The 22083-nt window shown below is 34.2% G+C and overlaps 13 protein-coding genes across 13 annotated transcripts; 7 read left to right on the forward strand and 6 right to left on the reverse strand.

Moving 5' to 3' along the window:
• The first annotated feature begins 67 nt into the window (after positions 1-67).
• CTM1 (cytochrome c lysine N-methyltransferase) lies at positions 68-1842 on the forward strand. Its single transcript, XM_020223022.1, has one exon. The coding sequence runs from the start codon at positions 204-206 to the stop codon at positions 1698-1700; it is 1497 nt and encodes a 498-aa protein (XP_020077163.1). The 5' UTR covers positions 68-203; the 3' UTR covers positions 1701-1842.
• Positions 1843-1984: 142 nt separating this feature from the next.
• TRX1 (thioredoxin) lies at positions 1985-2296 on the forward strand (the record flags this gene model as incomplete). Its single annotated transcript, XM_020222239.1, has 1 exon — positions 1985-2296. The coding sequence occupies one exon, from the start codon at positions 1985-1987 to the stop codon at positions 2294-2296; it is 312 nt and encodes a 103-aa protein (XP_020077164.1).
• Positions 2297-2737: 441 nt separating this feature from the next.
• Positions 2738-5158, reverse strand: PTP3 (tyrosine protein phosphatase; the record flags this gene model as incomplete). The annotated part of the gene is made up of 2 exons (XM_020218605.1): positions 2738-4404; positions 4441-5158. 2 exons carry the CDS (start codon positions 5156-5158, stop codon positions 2738-2740), a joined length of 2385 nt encoding a protein of 794 aa, XP_020077165.1.
• Positions 5159-7520: 2362 nt separating this feature from the next.
• On the reverse strand, positions 7521-9309 carry HYPBUDRAFT_152741 (uncharacterized protein). The gene has a single exon (XM_020221163.1). The coding sequence runs from the start codon at positions 9117-9119 to the stop codon at positions 7602-7604; it is 1518 nt and encodes a 505-aa protein (XP_020077166.1). The 5' UTR covers positions 9120-9309; the 3' UTR covers positions 7521-7601.
• Positions 9310-9459: 150 nt separating this feature from the next.
• On the reverse strand, positions 9460-9899 carry HYPBUDRAFT_152742 (uncharacterized protein; the record flags this gene model as incomplete). The annotated part of the gene is made up of 1 exon (XM_020221164.1): positions 9460-9899. A coding segment is annotated over exon 1 (367 nt), but the record flags the coding sequence as incomplete, so codon positions are not given.
• A 990-nt stretch (positions 9900-10889) lies between these two features.
• Positions 10890-11728, forward strand: HYPBUDRAFT_152743 (TRAPP subunit). Its single transcript, XM_020221165.1, has one exon. The coding sequence runs from the start codon at positions 10924-10926 to the stop codon at positions 11668-11670; it is 747 nt and encodes a 248-aa protein (XP_020077168.1). The 5' UTR covers positions 10890-10923; the 3' UTR covers positions 11671-11728.
• A 153-nt stretch (positions 11729-11881) lies between these two features.
• On the forward strand, positions 11882-12550 carry HYPBUDRAFT_156783 (peptide alpha-N-acetyltransferase complex A subunit; the record flags this gene model as incomplete). The annotated part of the gene is made up of 2 exons (XM_020222240.1): positions 11882-12074; positions 12117-12550. 2 exons carry the CDS (start codon positions 11882-11884, stop codon positions 12548-12550), a joined length of 627 nt encoding a protein of 208 aa, XP_020077169.1.
• Positions 12551-12561: 11 nt separating this feature from the next.
• Positions 12562-13464, reverse strand: HYPBUDRAFT_152744 (uncharacterized protein). The gene has a single exon (XM_020221166.1). It carries the CDS (start codon positions 13411-13413, stop codon positions 12631-12633), a length of 783 nt encoding a protein of 260 aa, XP_020077170.1. The 5' UTR covers positions 13414-13464; the 3' UTR covers positions 12562-12630.
• A 742-nt stretch (positions 13465-14206) lies between these two features.
• HYPBUDRAFT_148383 (uncharacterized protein) lies at positions 14207-16090 on the forward strand (the record flags this gene model as incomplete). The annotated part of the gene is made up of 1 exon (XM_020220124.1): positions 14207-16090. One exon carries the CDS (start codon positions 14207-14209, stop codon positions 16088-16090), a length of 1884 nt encoding a protein of 627 aa, XP_020077171.1.
• A 75-nt stretch (positions 16091-16165) lies between these two features.
• On the reverse strand, positions 16166-16924 carry HYPBUDRAFT_156786 (uncharacterized protein; the record flags this gene model as incomplete). Its single annotated transcript, XM_020222241.1, has 1 exon — positions 16166-16924. The coding sequence occupies one exon, from the start codon at positions 16922-16924 to the stop codon at positions 16166-16168; it is 759 nt and encodes a 252-aa protein (XP_020077172.1).
• A 493-nt stretch (positions 16925-17417) lies between these two features.
• Positions 17418-20117, forward strand: HYPBUDRAFT_148385 (uncharacterized protein; the record flags this gene model as incomplete). Its single annotated transcript, XM_020220125.1, has 1 exon — positions 17418-20117. One exon carries the CDS (start codon positions 17418-17420, stop codon positions 20115-20117), a length of 2700 nt encoding a protein of 899 aa, XP_020077173.1.
• A 37-nt stretch (positions 20118-20154) lies between these two features.
• On the reverse strand, positions 20155-21192 carry SPT3 (transcriptional regulator; the record flags this gene model as incomplete). Its single annotated transcript, XM_020219669.1, has 1 exon — positions 20155-21192. Exon 1 carries the CDS (start codon positions 21124-21126, stop codon positions 20155-20157), a length of 972 nt encoding a protein of 323 aa, XP_020077174.1. The 5' UTR covers positions 21127-21192.
• A 50-nt stretch (positions 21193-21242) lies between these two features.
• On the forward strand, positions 21243-21663 carry HYPBUDRAFT_202360 (uncharacterized protein). Its single transcript, XM_020223023.1, has one exon. It carries the CDS (start codon positions 21312-21314, stop codon positions 21567-21569), a length of 258 nt encoding a protein of 85 aa, XP_020077175.1. The 5' UTR covers positions 21243-21311; the 3' UTR covers positions 21570-21663.
• The last annotated feature ends 420 nt before the right edge of the window (positions 21664-22083 follow it).

Consider the following 22083-nt stretch of genomic DNA (forward strand, 5'->3'; position numbering starts at 1 on the left):
ATATCCCAATTCGATGTTCCTGTTCGGCCTCCTAGTCAATGACGACTGCTCAATACACTTGTCCAGCAAGGAGCAGATCGTTGTCTCTGTGACTGCAAGAAGATTAAAAAGATTGCAAAAAACTGGACAAATTCGCTTGAACGCACTGGAAAACGAAGTTTAGAAAAACGTTGGGTAGGAAAAGATGGATTCTTTATCCAATAATGGGAATTTGCAAGGTCAAGCCTAGTGGGTTTGAGTCAGTTGATGAGTTTGAGAAATGGGTTCAAGCCAGTGGCATTAGGGTTCACCCTAACGTGTGTGTTGATGAGAGTTCATTAGGTGGGTTTGGTTTATTTTTCGATACGAAGGATATTGAAAAACAGCAAGACGAAATTGTGGACTTGGTGAGGATTCCCAGTAGTTCATTATACAGTTATGAGTCGTTATTAGAGAAAATGGCAAAACTCAGAAAGACCGATGTAAAGTCGTCAAGCATCTTGAGCAGAATCTTAGAAAGGTGTCCAGTGAAGAGTGAAACCGAGATTATTCTTTGCTATATTACCGGATTTCATTTGATTAAGCAATCGGGATCAGCTTTAGCAGATCCCGATTTACAGAACCTCTTACAGTATCTTGAGGTGTTGAAAAGCACTGAAGTTCTATGTATTCCGGACAATTTCGACGATCACGGAGAAGAGTCTTTACGAACCATGAAATTGATTAGGACGAATTTCGAAGAGCTATACAAAGAAATCTCGAGCGTGATGAAGGATTTTGAATCCAAATTGCCCTTTGACTTATTTTACCAATATGCCCAAGCGATCAGATCGAGGGTTTTGGAAATTCCAAAAGAAATCAATAAGGACGAAGAAGACTTCACAACCGATACCACCTTGGTACCGTTTTTGGACTTTGCCAACCATGAAGCCAAGCCGAATTCGTATTTCGATGTGGACAGACACAACGGAGATGTCATATTGAAGTTGGACCTCAATGAGGTGAAAGAAGATGCGTTTGAAATCACCATTTGCTATCATCTGGATAACTCGGTAAACAGTTTTTTAAACTGTTATGGATTCGTTCCTGATAATGAAGAAAATCAGATTTTCCCACTCTCATTGTCACCATACGTCAATGAGCTTTTGAACAAAATGAAAAACACTACAAATGAGCCTTACGATTTGATTTCCAAATGGATGTTTATCGATTTGAGCATCAATTTGATTAGAACCAACAATCAAGTCACCATCGACTTTGCTTCGTCCAGATTACCTTATTTGCTCATAGATGGATTAAACTACTACAAAGAATGGTCCGAGGAAACGGATGATATAGCGCAATTTGAACAAACCGCCGAAGCAAGCGTGGATGAAATCATTACAAACTTGAAAAATCAAGAAAAGAACAATAAATTCGTCTACTCCGAAGAATGCTTGGGAGTCACCTACTTGAAAGAGCAGTACGTCGATCCCAGCCTGATACTAGAACAGACCGGTAACGACAACGAACAGAGCTTGAAAAAACTCACTGCACTGGCTGTCGAACTCATACTAGAAGCTTCTAAGCTCAAATTGCTGCAACTTGAGCAAGTCAAGGCTGACTCTGGGATTATTCAGCACTACTTCCAAGTAGAGCTGCGAGTCCTTACCCTCTTATTGGACCAAAACAACCAGAAGCTTCTCGAAGATGCCATGACCTCGCTCTGCCTATCTGACTAACTGCTTGTCTGCTAACCTAACTAACTTACTAAGGTCATCGGTTGCAAATTTGTAATCTCTGGTAATACACCGGTACACCCGTCTGCCATCGAGTCTAGCCATAGTAAATAAATTACGTAATTTGAATGGACGCACTACTCTCATCTTTCAAATGTTTTTTTGATGACAAACCGGTGGAAAAGCGTACACCAACGAACGGACATATAAATAAGGGAAGGTTGGATTGTTTTTTCCCTTTCATCAATTTTCTTTTCTTTAATATAATCCGAATTAAATAAATAACAATGGTTGACGCTATTAAAACCAAACAAGAGTTCACTGATGCTTTAGCACACGACGGTTTAGTCGTTGTTGATTTTTTCGCTACTTGGTGTGGTCCATGTAAAATGATTGCTCCATTATTGGACAAATTTGCCAAAGAATATGCCACTGCTAAATTCATAAAAGTTGATGTTGATGAATTTGGTGAAATTGCCCAAGAATACGAAATTTCTTCTATGCCAACTGTTTTATTCCTCAAAGGTGGTGAAGTTGTTACCAAAGTTATTGGTGCCAATCCTCCAGCTTTGAAACAAGCTTTAGCTGCCAATGCTTAGAATTGATATCGAATCAATCTATTACTTTTATTTCTAACTTAATTGTGTACCTTTTTATAAAATTGAATAAAAATTCTTCTCGTACATTTTTTTTTTTTTTTTGATTGTAGCCATGCATTTGATTTCAACCGACGACGAACGAGTGGTTCTAGTTCTATAATCCATTCTCTGGTTATGAAACAACTGCTCAGCAGTTGTTGCAGCCAATTGAATATTTACGGTCTGGACTTTGTCTTAGAATCGTATACGCGCAATCCATCTTACATTGAAGCATCTTACACGATGCAATCAAACTTGCAAATAAACAGTCTTGTTCTAAGAATGTAATATGTATTTTAATTTTAGTATATAAATGGTGTTGAGCTTGCAACATTATCATGAAAATTCGTTAAATGAGTGTCAGGTTAATGAGGAAGCAAAGTTAGTTTTTTGATCCTTAAATTAATTTTTTTTAATAAAATCATTGACAATTTGAAGTTGGGTTAAATCATTCCATGCCTTCTTTTTATCGTTAAGATAAATTAATAGAGTGTCATAAATTAAATAATATTGTCTTAAAGTTTGAACCATTGAAATTCTTTGTTTTCTAAAATTATTCACCATTGAATAAACAGGATTGAAGTTTAACTCAATATTTCTTTCCCCGTCATTAAGTCTTGAATTATATTTAATGATGTTAATTATTGAATCAATCGTACACAATGTTCCTGTTCTACCGCAACCCGCACTGCAATGGATTATGGTTGGATATTCAACATTGTCAAGTCTTATATTCTGAAGTAAATGGTTCTTTAAAGCAATGATTAATACCAAGTCTTTTGGAGTTAAACAGCTTGACATATCTGGCCAAGTTAATAATTGAACTTGTAATGTTTCATGAACTATTGTATTATCCATGATTATTTTGAAATGTCTAATAATCATATAAATTTCATCATTGGTTTTCACCTGTTCTTCATTCAATAATTCAACTTGAATCATATTATCATTTGATTTATAAGTACCTGATTCCCAAAATCTTGCACATTTTTTGATACCATCTTCAAACTCATTAGTTAAAGATAAAACTAATGGGACATGATGATTAACAACACATTTCCAAAAATCACCAATAGTTTGATCCAATGGACCTTGTGTAGCAATATATTTTAACATCTTTGTTAAATTACCATAATCATCTTTATGGTTATCAATCAATAAATCAGCTAAATTGTTAATTGGGTTAAGATATGAAGCATTAATATAATCACATTGTTGTGGCTTGTCAAAATCATTTAGTTTAACTCTTGAATGATCATATAAAAATATATCTTTATAACGATTTTTATGACCATAGTCCAAACCACAACTAATTGAAGGGGAGCTTTCAATAGTAGTACCACCTGGGCTAATTAATGATGATGACGAATCCAAAGTTGGGAAGAAGGGATTCATATTATTTGATTGTTGATGTAATGATGTCATTGGAGTTGTTGTTGAATTACCCAAGGCTAAATTTAATCTTCTCTTTTCAAATTTTTCCAACTTGGTGAATTCTTCAATTATATCACTATTTGTGTCAATGGCATTTTTAATCCAGTTAGGTAAAACCATCGATTCATCATAATAATTTAATTTGAAAGTTGATTGTTGAGATAATTTGAAATCCCCATCTTCAATCAATTCTTCATTATGTCTAATTTTAAATTGATTAGTTAAGTTTGTTGGTAACTTGAAATTAGGAAGAATTGGAGTACTGCAATCTTGTAAAGTCAAATTTTTCATAGTTAAGGGTGGTCTCTGTCTAACAGATGCTAATGTTGGTACTTCATTCATTGAACTTGATTTTGGTCTAGTAGGTAAGTTTTGTTTTGGAGATGAAACATCAGCAGGTTTAATAGGACTTGGGGTATTGGAGATTGAATCAACGATTTTAAATTTTTCAAGTTTACCAGATTCTAAATAACTCTGAGGTATTTGATTGAATTCAAAATCCAATAAATAAATAGGAGGTTGGCTTTCTTGATCCCAAAACGAATTGTCAATAAATTTTTTACACATATGGTATAAATTTTGACTATTGTTATTATTCTCATATAATAATATAGCGGGCAAGCCAAACTTACCAACTTTTATCTTTGAATTTTCAAATATTTTATCTTGACGTTTATTATCATCATTCATTGCCAAATAATTCAAGAAAATTAATTTTTCATAATCAGGTAATGAGTTAATACATCTCTTCAAACCAAAATTGGATCTTTTTAATAAAGTAGAAGGTAAACAGACATTAATAGAATCAATAACATGATTTGATATATAATCAGCAAAAGGTCTTATATCAATCATCAAGAAATTTGGTAATTTCAAAACTGGATCGATCTCGGTATTTTTAATTAAATTGTCTAATTCTTGGAAGTTGATATATTTAATGATTTGAGGCGATAAACTTTGCAATTGGTCATGATAATTAGGTTGCTGAGGTAATTGATTTAATCTTTTAACTTGTTGTTTTTTTATTGATTCAACGGTGAGATCATGATTGAAAGGAATGGAAGGTAAAGTATTATTTTTTGATAAAGATGGAGGAGCAACAAGGGTAGGAGCAACTATAGTACTATGAGAACGTTGATAATTATTATGAGAGCCAGCTGGTTGATCAAAATAACCAGATGATTTATTAAGAGCATTATTAATTTGAGGAGTAGAGACATCATTGGTTGTTATTTCTTTGTTACTTTGATCATTTGAAGAAGGGTTACGATTATGAGGAAACCTTGCTTCTACTGCTGAGCTAGCTTTTGTAAAAGGATTTTGAAGAAATTCCAGTTGAGTTCCTTGACTCCAACTTTTATTACTATTATGAATTGATTCATGGTCCATTAATTCGTCACGTTCATTAACTGGGAAAGATAATTTTGAATCGTTATGTAGAGGGAAAGAATTTGAATTTGAGGATGAATTTTTATGTTTTGAATTGGGTATGGAAAGCTTTAAATTGAGATGATTATGCTTAGTTTGACTCAAAGAAGAAGAAGAGGAGGAAGAAAATGATGCTTCATCAACCAAAGTGTCAGTTGAAGTCAGAGACAAATCAATTTTTTTGGAACGACTCAAACTATTAGAGGAATGATGATTTATTTCACAAACAGTTGAATCAGAATTGATTGAGCTTATGGAATCATTGTAATTTTTATGGATGGTGGATGAATCATTTGAAGATAAGGACGAGTTGGTTGAAGTTGATAATAATCTTGGTTTAACAAAATGACCGGTGAAATAATCTGGAGATTGAGTATGATGATCTTTTATTTTTGATTTTGAAAAAGATGTGGCAGTATTGATATTATTATGATTGATAGAGGAATTCTGATTAGCAATATTAACCGGACTCATTAAACTGAAATAGTCATCTGATTGATTATTTGCAGCAGAATCATTTGAATGGGATGAGGTACTTGAAGAAGGTGGGAAAGTAAAGTTTGGAGATGCACAAATAGTGGGAGGGGAAGCTGAACCCATTATATATATATATGGCAAATATATATATATAGTATGAATGGGGAAATAGAGTTATATAAATAAAAGAATAATGGATAAGTTTAGGGTTGTTAGGTTAACCGTCTCGGAAAAATAAGCCCAAATAAAGTAGTGGGTCAAAGAAACAGAAAAAGAAAGAGACCGATGGAAAAAAGGGAAAGGAAAAACTAAAATAAACTTTTAATCGAAGAAACAAACCAAAGACCTAGAGGAAGGACAAAAATTTGCTGTCTTAGGGATTAGGTATTCAAACTAAAATCCCAAGCAAACACTAAAGTGGTAGGCAAATCAGATCTATATAAATATGATTCTATCAACACAAACTAAATATAACTTTATTTGTTTATGAAGGCTTTACCGATGGCTGATAATATAGCAAGGTTAGGATAAAGACTTAGATGCAGGGATGGGATGGAACTGATGGGACGTGATGAAATGTGATGAGTAATTTTTGACTTGTAAATGTGATGAGTAATTTTTGATTTGTAAATGTGATGTGTAACTTTGATTTACGTGATTTTTCAGAGGTATGGGTGACGAGATTTTCGGGGAATGTGCTTCTTAGTATGGAATGTAATGAGTATTACTGACCAAGAACAAGTGTATGTTTATATATATATATATAGCCCAGGTAAACAAAGTCAAGCAGAGCAAAGCAAATTTTTGAAGAGTCTCTTTCTTTCTTTTTTTTTTCTTTTTGATAACTGCTCAGTCGGGATCGAGTTCGATCTAACCGGTCTAGCAATATGAGACAAGGCGTTTAGAGCGACCAGCAAAGGATCAGGTATACCGTACCGTAAAGACTCACTAATGTGATATTTCAAACCAAAGGAAAGATGATTGGGTTAACTTGAAGGAAAAAACAACAGGATTACAGGTCGCTTTTCAATAAAAATTAAAATTAAAGAATCGTAGCCGCTCACTTTTTTTGAGTTTTTTTTTTTTACTACGTTTTTTTTTTTTTTACTACTGTTTTTTTTTTTACTGTTTTTTTTTTCTTTTTCTGCTTTCTTTTTCGGTGTTTTCGTTCTTCGGTGTTCTGGTTCAGTTCTACGATCCTCAACCCACGACAGAGCCCGTGGACTATTCATTGGTTCTTACATTTCAGTTCCAGTCGTCTCAACTGGAGGGTATTGTAAGTCCAACCAAGAAACAAGCACTCCTGATACTTGTTGGAGGGGAATACGTAATGGTACTTTGATAATAAAGAGTGTTCGGAATTACTCCCTTAATTAGTCAAGGAAGTACATTTGATGAGAATCTTTTATTGTTCTGTATTATTGCTTATTAGCCTGTGCTAATTAGATGCACACTCGCACGCGTTTCGTCGACCCTCAATTGGTGTCAGTGGTAGATTTTACGGTCTTCTGGTAGAAGCTAGGGTATGGAATGGTTGTTGTTTGCTGGTGCTGAAAGCAAAGATAGCAAACAGAGCGCCGGTGATGTCCATGTAGTAGGTTGTGTTGGTTGTGTTGGATGTTGTGGAGGGTGACATCATCGGTGGATTGGGTTATAGGAGTTCTCGCTTAATCAGTTAGAATCTAGACTTTCAGAATCGATTTCAACGACGCGCGCGCTGGTCACCAAACGCCCCCCAGAGTGAGCAAGCCCAGGCCCGTGCACCGGGTACGACGGAGTGCTTTTACGTAGCACGGAATTGTCACCACCAGATAAGATATTGCATTTTGCGGCTACAGATACATATATTAATGAGCAGATGTATATTCCATTTGAACAATTTATACAATCGGCAGGGTCTTTCATACAAAGGAAAGAAAGGGCTATTTTATTTCTTTCTTCTTTTCGTGTCAGGTTCTTCTATGCCGGCGGAGGTTGTAGTACCACTTTTGCTTCTAGTGCCACTAGTGGGACCTCCTTCATGATCCATCATTTGTACATGACGCAATATTTCGATATCTTTTGCGTTTAATGTGTGTAACCCAGTTGCTTCTTGGGTAGGTTCCTGTATTGTAGGATTAGATTTGGAAGATTCTTTACGGTGATTGGCTTTGCTTATTCCCATAACTCCTCGGCTCTTACGTCTTTTAAACTTAGATGGGGGAGGAGGATTGGTTTGCGGGTTAACTGGAGGATTGGTTGGATTGAGTTCCTCTTCGATTTCTTCTTCGTCTTCGAAGAGGTGACTTGATTTGACTTCATTTTTAACATCTTTTATCATTTCTTCATATTCTTCTTCGGTATTAGTTATACCGTTTTTCATTAATTTTTTCATTAATTCACTTTTATCTTTTATAGGATTGATTGATTCAATTTCATTTACCGCTGGTGGAGATGCAGAATTGGAACTTATACTACTTCTATGAACTGTATTTAATGAATTACTTAATCCATTAAAATAGATTTCATTAACATTTAAATTTTTATTAGCATCAATACCCTTTTCCTTCAAATTTTTCAAACTATTTAGTCCTTCTTCATCTTGTTCATGGTCCGGCAAGATTTCTCCACATTTCAATGCGGCAGCATCTTGAGATGTGTACTCTTTCGAATGGGCAATTCTACTATGATTTAAGAAACCTTGTGCTGACGAAAAATTGCTTCGTTGACAATCGGGACAGGTCAATTTAACAATCACACCATCGGTTCTACGATATAAACATCCAATGGTTCGAATTGGATTGGTGCCATTAACCGACATCCCAGCAGCGGCCATTGCGGCATTCGATGGTCGAAGCGATGATGTAGTTGATCTAGTACGATACGAATGGACTGGTTCATAATGATAATTATTAGCGGTTTCATCAATCACCTCCTCACTCCCGGGAGATATATATTCAGAAAATGATGCGAATGATTGATTTGTTTCTTGATTCTGTTGATTATGTTGGTATTGTTGTTTTTGTAGATTAGTATAATTCACCGATAAGTTTTCATTCAACAAATTGAAGTATTTCATTGTAAAATCATTTGGTTCATTATTAATCTTAATTTGATTCGGTATTTCAAAAAATTTTCTTAATAAGATCATTTGACTCTCACATTTCCCAATTTCTTCTTCAGTTAACTTTAATTCTTTATGTTTTAATCGAATTTCCAAATCTACTTGATTGAGTAATATCTCTCTTAAGGTTTCGAGTGGTATTTTACTCAACTTCTTACGTAGATCTTCTTGATTAATGATTGGTTCGGGCGGGGTCTTCCTTCCTTCACCTACAACCACCGGCTCTTGCAATTGTGTATTAGGTGATACCGAACTGCCTTCTGCAATAGACGAGCCCTTGGAGCCGCTGATTTGCTCCGGCGGTGTTTTATCATCGGTGGCAAGAATATCATTCGAATTCATTATGTTTTTTTTTTTTTTTCTTTTTGGTTTTTTCCTTTCAAGATTTCAATATTTTGTGATTTCACTCACAATGATAACACTAGTAACTTTCAATCGTTTAAAATCTTGCTTGGACCTGGCGTGTACTTTTCTTTTAGATTCAGTGTCAATCCTTGAGTATCTTCTTATTGTGTTCTTTCGATTCCGAAAGTAAAATAATATATCTAGAATTAATCAGTTCAATACCCTGTTTTTTTCTGTTAGACTTATTTTTTTTTTTGTTGTCTCATTCTTTTTGAACCAGCCGAATAAAATTTTGTGCAACTTCTTATCTTCTAATGGTTGATTCTCTTCTTTTTCTCTAGTAGAAACTTTTCGATTCTTCTCATTTTACGGTCCCAAGCCCGTTGCCTCTCTTTTTCTGCGGTTGCAGCAGGGTTAATGATGTTCAAATTGTCTACTGGCACAATCTGTTCATGTTTCTGGGTTGTCCTTGCTCTTTTGCCTTTCTGGTTAACTAATTTAGGTTTATGTGTAGACTCTTTTAGTACTTGTTTTGTAACGGTATCTTTCATGACCTTATTCAATTCCATTGTAATTTCTGCCAACGGTTTCACTTTGGCTTCTTTGACAACGGCGTGAGTTAACCTTGGATACTTGCGTTTGTTCTTACCACTCTTTGTCTTCATGGGTTCTTCATGGATTGGTCTAGATCCTGGATTATACATATCGATTTTCTTCGTCAGTCTGCTGGACCAGTTGGCCTCGCGATTTTTCACTATATCCTGGCTAAACACATATGGTTGAATCAAGTGGTCTTGTAAGAAATCCGCTGTTCCGCTGGCTAAAATGACATCATCATCATCATCGTTTTGACATATTTTCCTTTTGGCTTTGGGCGCCAATACGCTGGAATTCCCAGTGGGAAGCTTATCCGACCGGTTGATGGGCAAGTTATTGACTTGAACCAAAGGCTCGAAGCTAGAACTGTTGGGGGTTGATGTATCTTTGAATACAGAGCTTTTGGCACTTTTGGTTGTTCTTCTACTATAGTTGTAAGTTTTGCCCGTGGCTGATACCGGCTTTGCATCTAATGATGGTTCCCTAGAGGCTTTTGGTTGGTTTCCAACCCGCTCATGAGGTTTGGCTTTAACAAGACTCTTTCTCAGTGCTATCAAAGCGGTTAGTACAGGTCACATTTAGGTTGCAAAACTCTTTGGACACTTGAATGTCGAAGCATTCAGCTTTACTAGCTCGAAGAAATGAATACCCTCTTCATTGAATGGTAGCAAGTACATACATTGCCTTTTTCTAGCCATCTTGGACTGTTTGTTTCAAACTTCTCGTTGTTGGTGTTAGTTGGAAGTATCAAAAATATACAGCGCGTAAAATTTCCAAGCTCTTTAAAAAAAATCAATCTTAATGAAGTCACTGATACTACAATTAATCTTATCCATGTTTATAAGGGCAATCGCTGATAGTGCCAAATAATTACCGGTTGCAAATCAAAGAACTAACTATGATTCTGCCTCGACAACCCGTAATCTGGAATCTAATTTACCAGTTTAATTCATCGAACTGAGTTTCAAATCCAAGGACCTTACACCATACATATCGCCAAACCAGGTCGACGGTTCATTTGTCGTATCGGTTAGTGAATCTTGTTGAAGTAATCTGTTGATCTCCAGGATGTTATATATCGTCGTGAAAGGTCAAAACTCGCACTAAGATTGAACTTTTTTTTTTGTTAGAAACGACAGGTCTCATAAAACATGAAAACAATTCAGTTCTTTAGACTTGATCCAATTGAAGTAAGCGCATGATCATGTCCAGTGACAAGATAATATCACCATCGGCCTCCTCGATGTCGAAGCTAACCATATCAGATACTTCCAAACTAGGTTTCGGATACAATCCATCGATAGGACCATCATCAAACGCTATCAATTCTGAGAGTCTGAATATATTAGTGAATAAAAAAACCATAAGCTTAACGAGTGTATCACATAATTCGATATATGACCGTAACGTGAATAATAAGAAGGTTGCAGAGATTAATTTATCATCATTATCGTTTCTATTTTGCGAAATAGTTAATTGGAGTCATAAAAATTCCAAAGGTATCCAAGATTTGGAGACAAGATTAAATGGGTTAGGCTATCAAGTTGGTCAACGGTTCTTAGAATTGGTCAAACTAAGAGAAGGATTGAAATATAGTAAAAGAGAAATAAGAATAATTGAAGTGTTACAATTTATTCATGGATCTTTTTGGAGATCTATTTTCGGTAAAACTGCTAATGAACTAGAAAAATCTCAAGATTTGAATGATGAATATATGATTACTGATAATGTTCCATTACTATCGCGATTCATTAGTATTCCCAAAGATTATGGTAATTTGAATTGTTCGGCCTACATTGCTGGTATAATAGAAGGTGCTCTAGATTCTTCTGGTTTCCATGCGACCGTCACTGCCCACTCCGTTCCAACCAACGAGTATCCATTAAGGACTGTTTTCTTAATCAAGTTTGACCAACAATTACTACTTAGGGAAGAATTACGATTCAACTAATGCATATATATATACATAATCATATATATAAACCATCCAAGATCAAGTAAAAAAAAATAGTGTACTCACAAAAATTGTTTTTTTTTCGAGCGAGTCGACATAACCAAATCTGAAAAAGAGAAAAAATTTACGTTTTTTCACTAAAACCCTATAACACAGGTTAAACAAACTTGCTTGATATTGCATTTGATACGATACAGTTGGAAAGAAAATGGGTATAACAATTAGACAAGCCACCATCAATGATATACAAGCGATGCAAAATGCGAATTTGCATAATTTGCCAGAAAATTATCAATTGAAATATTATATGTATCACATATTATCATGGCCTCAAGCAAGTTTCGTAGCTACTACATATGATACTATAGATGAAGATGATGTATTTGACGAAGAAGTTGAAAGTTCAATTGAAAAAGATGGTGACTTTATAAAATTCAACAAAGATCCAAAAGGTGATACAGCATACATTAACAAAGGAGAAAAAATAGTAGCATATGTATTAGGAAAAATGGAAGATGATCCAGATGCAGAAGATAAAACACCTCATGGACATATTACATCATTATCAGTCATGAGAACTTATAGAAGATTAGGTTTGGCTGAAAAATTAATGCGTCAATCATTATACGCCATGTGTGAATCATTTGGAGCAAAATACGTTTCATTACACGTTAGATTATCAAATAGGGCTGCTTTACATTTATATAGAGATAGTTTAAGTTTTGAAAATACTTCTATTGAAAAATCATACTATCAAGATGGTGAAGATGCTTATGCAATGAAAAAAGTATTAGAACTAGAAGAATTAATACCTTATAAAGCTCAAAAATCACAAGAAAATGATGATCTAACAAAAAGTTTATTAGAAGATTTATAAAAATGATAGATCGAATTAAAAATTTTTTATTAATGTACAGATAACCTTATATAGAAAAGATGTAGATAAAGAAACAAAATTTAATAACGTTCCTTCATTCTTGATGCAACAGTACGTAAATTACCATAAACTTTACCAGGAGGAGAACCTAAAATTAAGGAAACAACGGCTTCTCTTGCCATTCTTATATGGGTGAACCCACCTAAAATATGAATTTTTGAATCAGCCAAAACAATTCTAGTTCTGGTTGCATTTTCAATAGCAAACTTTGTCTTACCGTCTTTACCAGCAATTCTACCGATGGCTCTTGCCAAATGGTCACCAGTTAAAGTCTTAACATCTTTGATTTCAAAAGTTTCAATATATAAATCATCCAATCTTAACAAGGCAATGGCATCATCAACATCAAAACCCAAAGTAAAAGCTTTCAAGAAATCAGCTCCCTTCTGTAAAGCCCCTTGATCGGTGGTGTTTTTATTGGTTCTTAATTCAACGGTCTTAGTCTTTAAATTCATTCTAACTTGTAACTTTAAATGGTCAACTAATGGTGGATAGATCTTGATCCAAGTATTCTTAAGAGGAGTCATTCTGTGAGGTGGCACTGGTACTTTTCTACTTTCTAATTTAACTTTCATACCTGCTTGTGATGCTGCAGCAAATTTTGGTTTCCCGTTTTCATCCAACACCATACCGGGGGTATCCTTATTTTCGTTGTCAGCTGGAGTTTCTTCAGTTGATTCAGCTTTATTACTGGAACTTGGAACATTGGAAGCATCTATTAACATCTCTTCTTCCCCTTCTTCATTATTCTGTATTGGCTTCGATGAGCTGATCGGGGTCTTAATAGCAGTAGGTGCAGCCATTATCGTCTATGTATATTATTAATCACTATCTTTCGGATCAATGAATCAGGTGAATGAATATGAAACGTATAAATATACCGTATGTGACTGGGGAACTACTATAGATAACTTATCTTATTCAAGATTTAATGGTAAAATATCAAAATCAAAAAAAAAAAAAAAAAAAAAAATTGAAACTCATCGCATTAATTAAGTCGGTCACGTGAAAATCTCTAAAAACCCAAACCTCACTAGTAAAATGACGTCTAGAGCAGTAAACGAACATGGCAATCACAAGTTAGCCATTACGGCCCTTTCGGAGAACAGAAATTAAGCTTTTTGATTCCTTGATGTTAAAGTAAGTACCAGTTTGATTTCAGCACCCTCATATCCGTGAAAATACTGTGAAAGACTAACAAAAAAAATTTGAGGCCGCTTAGTGGTTAAAAAGTTCAGCAAATTTTTTTTTTTTTTTGCTCCATCAAGATTTAGAAATTTAGTCCGACTTGCAAAGCAAAGGGCAAATAAACACTAGCAAACTTTTATTACGTAGTGACTAAATTTCTTTATACAAGGTGGTTTGTTTTTTATCTTGAAATCACACTGCTTACTCAAGCTGTCTCAACTACAGCTTTGAATATCTAAAAGGTTCCAGAAGAAGTCTCTAAAGGTCACACTAGTTTAAAGTTTCACCCCGGTTTTTTTTTTTGCAAAACCAATTTTAAAGAATAGACAAGAGTTTTTCAATAATTAACAGTCAACAAAGATTATGAATCGTATTCTGCTAATACGGTACCCAAGGCCAAATTTGGCCATGTCTAGGTCAACATTGGGGGTTTTATCTTCCACACATATTCTGATTAATAGAATAATACAGAGAAATCAACAATCATACAAACTCTTCAGCACTTACCGCAGCTTAATGAATAGACCGGATCTGTTCAAACCGAATAGATATATGTCGCTGAGTGATCGGGTGACCAAGTCTCAATTACTAGCACAGGCCCCTAACTCATTGAGCAGATTGTTGGTTCACATCAAATGGCCTTTGATCCGAAATAATCGACCATTTTCTGTTGATGATTTTTCAGCACTTATATCCTGGTTAGTCATGGGGAATGTTTTGTGGATTATCCTTGGTACTACAACTTTTGGATTGGTAACTATGTATTCTATTCATACTTTTGATAATATTTGGGATACTATTTCGTCCAAGAATAATGGCAATGATGATGATGATAACGATCATGAAAAAACTTTATCTGATCAGAGTATTTTGGGATATATTACTGGCTCTATATTGTCTCAAGGTCTTGGTATCAAATTTGAATTCAAAAAGGGTTCCGTCTTACCAGAATGGAAAGATGGTATGTTGAGATTTAAGAACTTTGATGTATTCTCATTAGAAAATAATGAAAATTCGTTGGATATCCATGCCCGTATTGAAGCAATGAATATTTCATTATCTTTCGGTAAGTGGTATGAAGGTAATGGTTTGATTCATGATATTGAAATTTACGGTATGAATGCTAATGTCTATAAATTGCTTGATGAAAGTCCAAAAATTGAAGTTCAGCAAAAAGCGCAAACTCTTGATTCAATGGCACTTTCTTTTAGTAGATATAACGATCATTATCATGATTTGCATGATGAATATTTAAATGATTTACAAAAACATAAACAATCTCAAAGAACCTCATTTATTAACCCAAATTATATTTTATCAAATATTAAAATTCATGATAGTGACATTGAGTTATATAATTCAAAATCGCCAGACGTTAAACCTTTCAAAATTGCAATCTTCAATTGCGATTTACCAAAATTACGTGGTGATAAATTAATCATTGATTTCTTCAATGCTAATAATGTAACTGGGGCAATAAATGATTCAATGTTCACCATCCATAAGAAACAGCAATATAACACTACTACAAATGACCGTATGGTGACTTTTAAACTAGATGGTATTAATTTGGGCTCGATATTTAATACAAACCATTCTCTGAAATTCAATTGGATTCATAACGGTAAGGCCGAAATTATCGCCAATATAAGATTACCTCAATTAGATGATGATTCCGATAATTTTGAACCTTCTAACTACAAGAAAATTGGTAAAGTTTTTTCAAAAATGTTTGATGAATTAGCAAATGTCACAAGTTTTTCTAATTCCAATACCAACCAAGAAATTTCTAAAGATTCAAACGAAGAGAGTAATCCATTAATAAAATCAGCATTAGCTGCAATTTATGAAACTTTCAAAAAAGACTTGGAATTTGAAAATTCCTCTGATCAAATTTCTTCAGAATATGTTTTGGTTAATGTCAAAGTTAAGTTTTCTAACTTAAAAGCTTCATTACCAAAACAACTACCTACTGCATCTTCAACTTTAATTCCTTTTATTTCATTACATGATTTGAGATCTTTAATCGCATTCATAAATAACTATGACCCTGATAATAATAAGTCTCCAATAATTATCAAAACAACCGTGATTGAAAAATTATCAGAATTATATAACTTACAAGATTTATCACAAGCTAGAATTTTCGATGTCATTGTTGGTGATATATATGAAGACTTGTTGAAGATGGTCAAATGGGATGAAAAGAGAATAATTGAACAAAAATCAAGCTTGTGGTCTCATTCCTTAGCAAGTCAATTATTATTATTGGGATTAGGTGTTTTGGCTTAGATTTTATTACATGAATTTGTTTTTCAATTCTTTTATTTATTTATTGTATATAGCTTTTACTTACTAATACATGCATTAGTCATTATTCTGTCTATCAACTCTTTTAACCGGTATATTGATTTTTTTATTTTTACCCATTAAATCGTCTATTAGTTCACTTTCCACCTTCTGTGCACCGATTCCAACTAATGCACCCTTTTGCCTCTTGTCAATGTCTATGGAAGATTTGGCTTGCTTCCTGTCATCACCTTTCCATCCCATTCCTCTTAACAAGGCTGCTCCGAATTTTTCAACTGGCACTTCATCATATTGGTCAAAATCCTCATCTGATGAGAAATCACCAAATGTATCTGGCTCATTTGAAGCTTTAATCACCATACTGGACTCTTGAGTTATATTCTTACCGGATAATAGTAGTTCTCTGGCTTTTTCAGTTGAATCCATATTTTCTTCTTCATTCTCTTCGTTCACAATCTCATTCTCAGTATCACCTTGCTTTGGTATCTCATTCAACCCATAGTGCAAGGCATTCCTACTATCAGGTAGGGAAATGGGTTGCCGATGCTCCATGTTGGGTACGTAGGTTGAGTGTCGTATCTCTTTATTCAAGTTAGTCGGCTTAATGACTAATGGTGGTTCGACTTTCTTGACATTGACTGCATTATTTTGAGATATTGCCCCACCCTTTTGCTGATCAAACGAGTCTATGGATATAACCTTATCTTCTTCGTTGTCTGAATCATTGTCGAATCCTTTTACTTTCCGTTTTTGATCTTTAATCTTGACTGGACCTGTTGAAGAACTCTGGGGTTTTCTCCCCAAAGAAAACCCCATTTTAGGTTTGGATACCTCAGATTTTGCTATACCCTTACCTTTTGGCTTGAGCAGAAATCCAACCATGTTTTTCGCTTCGATTATTATTGAGTCTTGTTGTTGATTCGAAGAGCAGTAGGCTCATCTGGAGTAGAGTCGTAAATCACAAAAACACGATGAGATACTCATTTTTTGGTCAAAATTTTGTAAAACACCAAAACACCAGGGAACGCGTAGATATCATGACTCCAAAAGACATTTTCCTAATTGCTTTTCTAACACTTCACTTCGAAAATTCACTGAACCAGACATAAAAGGTCTCTTTCGAGGGATGGAGATTAATAGTGGAAATCTAAAAGGGAATCCAGCTTCTGAATTACTTGAGCATAATATAGATCCAGAGCTTAGTGAAGTTTTATCGTTCCCACCAACCTGTTTCTCTTCTAAACATATCCAGTCAAACGACAAAAAGCCGGTATTTGATTATAGTGATGGCTCAGTAGCTGCGTCAAATATGAGCTCTTCTGACTTTATACTAGATGATGATTTTACTGACGTAGATGTGGATCCAAGCGAAGATCAAAAACAAAATGAAAACGTGAAGAGAAAGACAAATCCACTAATGACACTATTGTCTGGGTCCCAAAAGTCCAAAAGAAAACATAATCCTAACAAAGCGGAATGTAAGTCTCTAGATTTAGCACCAAGCAGACATTCGCAAAGTGAGTTTGATATATCCTCCACCGACTCAATCCCCGAAGACTCTTTCTCAGAAGGGACTCAAAACATTTTCCAAAGAGAACATGAAATATTAGAGTTAGAGAAGAAATTTCATAATAACAATGTCAAATCAGTTTCAGCTAAAGACTTCCTAACACTCCAGAATAAAAAGAAAAAGACTGAACCAGTTGATCACCTTTTGACAGAAGATGATCAAATACAAGAAATAGATTACAAAGTAATTGAAGAAAAAATGCATTCAGTAAATTCAAATCGTCGAGTAGTAACTGCTAAAGATCTTTTCAAGTCCTTTGGTCCCGTCAAGGGCAAAAACGGAAAGCCATCTTTGCTGGTGACGTTAAAAGTCAATTCTAAGTCGTTAGAAGAAATTCACAAGTACGATAGTCCTTTTAAAACTCGTGGGAATGATACTTCACCTTCTAATAAAGAACCTAAGACCCTCTTGAACACGTTACGGCAGCCCAGAAAGACACGGAAAGTAACAATCAAGATAAATCCTACAACTCTAAAGGAGATAAATAAATCAGCCAATCCATTACATACCAAGAGTTCTGGTAATTCAAAGGGTGTAAATGCCAACTCTTTCTTCAAATCTATGATAGAAAACGCTACATCTTCTAAAAAGTTGACACCTTTACAAAAAGCGAAGGAAGTAGCTCCCCCAACTATCATGAGAGAAGACTTTCATGTTTATTGTGATGATGGTTTGCATCAATCGAGCATATTCCTAAGTAAATTTTTGAGAAGAAACTTGAACAAAAATCCAAATCCAGACGATAAATTTACGTTTCCAACTAATCACAAGGATATTGAAGAGTCAAGAATACTGAGATCTTCTACAAAGTTTGAAACACACCAAAAGTTATTGGATTTTCTTATTCCTAAAGTGCCCGAACTCGGGAGAACGGCAATAGCTAGAATATTTAATGGATTTATAAAGAATGATACCAAGTTAGCATCAGAAGCAGGTTTAAACTGGCCCGAGTATTTCCAACCCAAAAGCACCCAAGATTTGTTAGTTTCTAATCATCATAAGCATTTCATTAAAACCTGGGTCTATAATTCATTTCAAAGATTGAAAAATCAATCTACCAAAACACCAAGGAATGTATTGATAAAGCAGAAAAAGCAACAAAGACTTTTACAACAAATTAATACACTTGATAATTTCGTAGTTGACGATGAAAATGAATCAACAGAATCAGATTCGGATATATTCGTGCCGGTATTAATAATTCAGGGTTCAATTGGTTCGGGTAAATCGTCGTCAGTTTATGCAGCAGTTAATGAAATAGATGGATATGTTCATGAAGTAAATGCTGGACAATCGCGAGGTCGAAAAGACATATTCAATAATTTGAGAGAACTTTGTACTACCCAATTGGTCCATTCCCATCAAACGAACAAAGAAGAGAAAGAATTTCAAAAAGGGATTGTTCTATTCGAAGACTGTGATTTACTATTTGAACAAGACAAGGGCTTCTGGAGCGTGATTCAAGATTTGATTAATATTTCCAAACGGCCTATTGTAATCACATGTAATGATATCGAAAATATTCCGAAAAATATTGTTGAATTTGCAATAGAAGAGGAGGCTATTGTGAATCTCGATTATAGAGACCCAGAATTTGATCAATTGATAAAGGACTATATAAAAATTTGTTGCTTAAGCCAAGGCTTTGAATTTGATAACAGTTTAATAGAAGAAATAATAAAAAATTCTTCAACAACCCGGCATCATGATATAAGGAAGATATTGATGAATTGTCAGTTATTGTGTGAACCTACAGTGAAACTGGATCATGAAATAATTCAAATTAAGCAAGAGAGGATCAAAAATTCTAGTACAATAAATGATGATTTAAAGTCATTATCAAATGATTTAGAAATGATGTCAGTATCCGATATCATAACTGAAAACTCCAAATCTATGATACAGCATGAGGTTCAACCTAATGATTTAGTTGATATTTACTTTATAGATGAGAGTACTTTTTTGAAACAACCAACTTTACCGTATGAATTTAACAGTGGGAAGCATTTAAACCCAAACATTGATACATTTGATGGATTTAATAAGCCATTATTTACATTTAACGAATTACGAGAACCTGTGAATGAATTTATAGGATCCCGAAGTAAAAAACTAACCAAATTTTTAATGGACTTGCAAACATCACGAAGTTTTACGCGGTCCCATAATATGAATGGAGAAGTGGAATACAATCCTGGTACGACGGGGATATCTGAAACGTCAATATGTAATCATTTGAATCGAACAGCGTATATGTTAGAGTTAGCTCCTTATACCAGGATATGGAAAAGTTATCAAAATTTATTAGATGAAGTTGAAACCAAGTCAATTATGAATAATGGAGTTAGTGTTAAGAAATTTTTACAATGGAGACAATTTCAGGATGAATCAAACGAGGTATTAAAATTTATGATCAAAAAATATGATATTGAATTATAGTCATTAAGGCATTAAGTAAAGTATATAATTATAGATATTAAATTAATCTAGTTCTTCTTTTGATTATTCCACCGCCAAAAGATCTAATAGCTTTATGTTTAAAGTCTGATGATTGTAATCTTCTCCAAGCTTCTTCGATATGGTAAGGTAAAATAGGTTTGGCTAATTCATCTGGTTTATCGAAAAGATACTTTCTTTTTCTTTTATTTAAATCTTTGTTAATTGTTTTAGTTAAAGATTGTTGTATTAATTTTTCTTCTGAATGTTTTATAGTCATTGCTTCTTCTGTTAAAGAACAAACAATTTCAAAAGTTAGAAACCCCAAGATATCAATAACATCATCATTTGGTCTTGAATCACAAATTTGAGATATAGAAGCCCACTCTCTGAATCTTTTTGCTTTTCTAAAAGTGAAAGAAGCTTGTCTACATTCGGACCAATGAACGTATTCTTCCTTAGTCATGTTTTTAGTTCTATCGTCAGCCATTTTCAATCTTTTTAAAGAAGCTATGGTGGCCGCTTTTTCGTCTTCATCAACCTGTTCGTTTTCTTCCACTGTTTCTAAATGTTGTTCACTAAACATGAATTGTAATTCCCACGGTAATCTAATTTTTGATTTTTTATATTTGCTCAACATTTTAGAAGAATCATTACTGGAATTATTATTTGAATTAGCATTTGAATTTTCAGTACTTTCAATTAATGATTCAGTTCCTCCACTTTCTTGATCTTTAGCATTTTTTCTAACATCTTTCCATGATAAGTAAGTTCTTAAACGATTAACTTTTGCCTTATCGTGTCTTATCAAGAAAATAACATCTTCTGGTGCTATTGATTTAGTACCTCTTAATCCAGCGGTTTTCGTTGCTTGAAGTAAAATTTCAATAACCTGTCCTCTTACAATATCTTCAATTAGTGATGTGGTCTCTATTGGAGCGTCGTTTGACTCTCCGGAGACAAACATCATTTGTTGAATCTCAACCCTATACTTATACTTATCCTGGGACATGTTGCTCCTATAGTTATCTATCAATGACTATCAACTGTTATCAACTAGTAAGTAAGTTAAGTAAATAAACCCTACTGAGAATACTTCCGGGTAAGCTGTACTTGACCGTTGCACTACCCACTGTTTTTACAAAGGAATTTTTTTTTTTTTTTTGGTGTTCTTTTTTTTTTTCATATAAAAATCCAATGAGCTTTCGCTGGAAAAATTTTCCATTACTTATTCTTCTACAATCTTTAACCGGTATATCGACACCATCAGTAACTGTTCCCCCAGGAAGTAGATACTGGTGCTTTCAGTATACTAAAAGACCTATTCTAAATGATGACCTGAGTGCATTTGGCTCGAGACTTTTTGTCGATGTGGAAAAACCCACGCTACCTTACTATTATTGTCTGAAAAGAACAAGGTCTTTTATGTTAAAGATGTATCGTGTAAAATGTTAAATCATTTCGTAAGATTCTTCGGGTACTACCTGCGTATAATGGCATAACGTTAACTGAATGTTGTACTAATTACATTTACAAAGACCTTAGTCGAACAGCGCAGTAGGTGAAGGATTGACAAGAGTGAGAAATTCAAGTTTACACCCGGACACCAAAAGTCAAGTCTTCTTTATTTTTTTTTCCTGTGCTATGTTAATTATTGTTTGCTTAGAACTCTGTGCATCGTGCGCTTGGATCATGCACCATGCACCATGTACCCTGTGCAATACCTATTGTATACGCAGTCGAATGTGTGCAGGTACTGGTGTCTACGTCTTATTTTTAAGCGGTGTTGATTATTACTACATTCCCATGCTACAAAAGTAAAAAAAAATTATTGCAAAACAATATATCCAGTGGAAAAATAAAAAATTTGATTTAATTGATGCAATCAATTACCCAGTTAGTTTATAAACATAAATTGACTCAACTTTTTTTGTTTTGTATTAGTTTTTTTTTTTTTTTTTTTTTTTTT

The sequence above is a fragment of the Hyphopichia burtonii genome, assembly GCF_001661395.1.
Source record: "Hyphopichia burtonii NRRL Y-1933 unplaced genomic scaffold HYPBUscaffold_3, whole genome shotgun sequence".
Taxonomy (NCBI): Eukaryota; Fungi; Ascomycota; class Pichiomycetes; order Serinales; family Debaryomycetaceae; genus Hyphopichia; species Hyphopichia burtonii.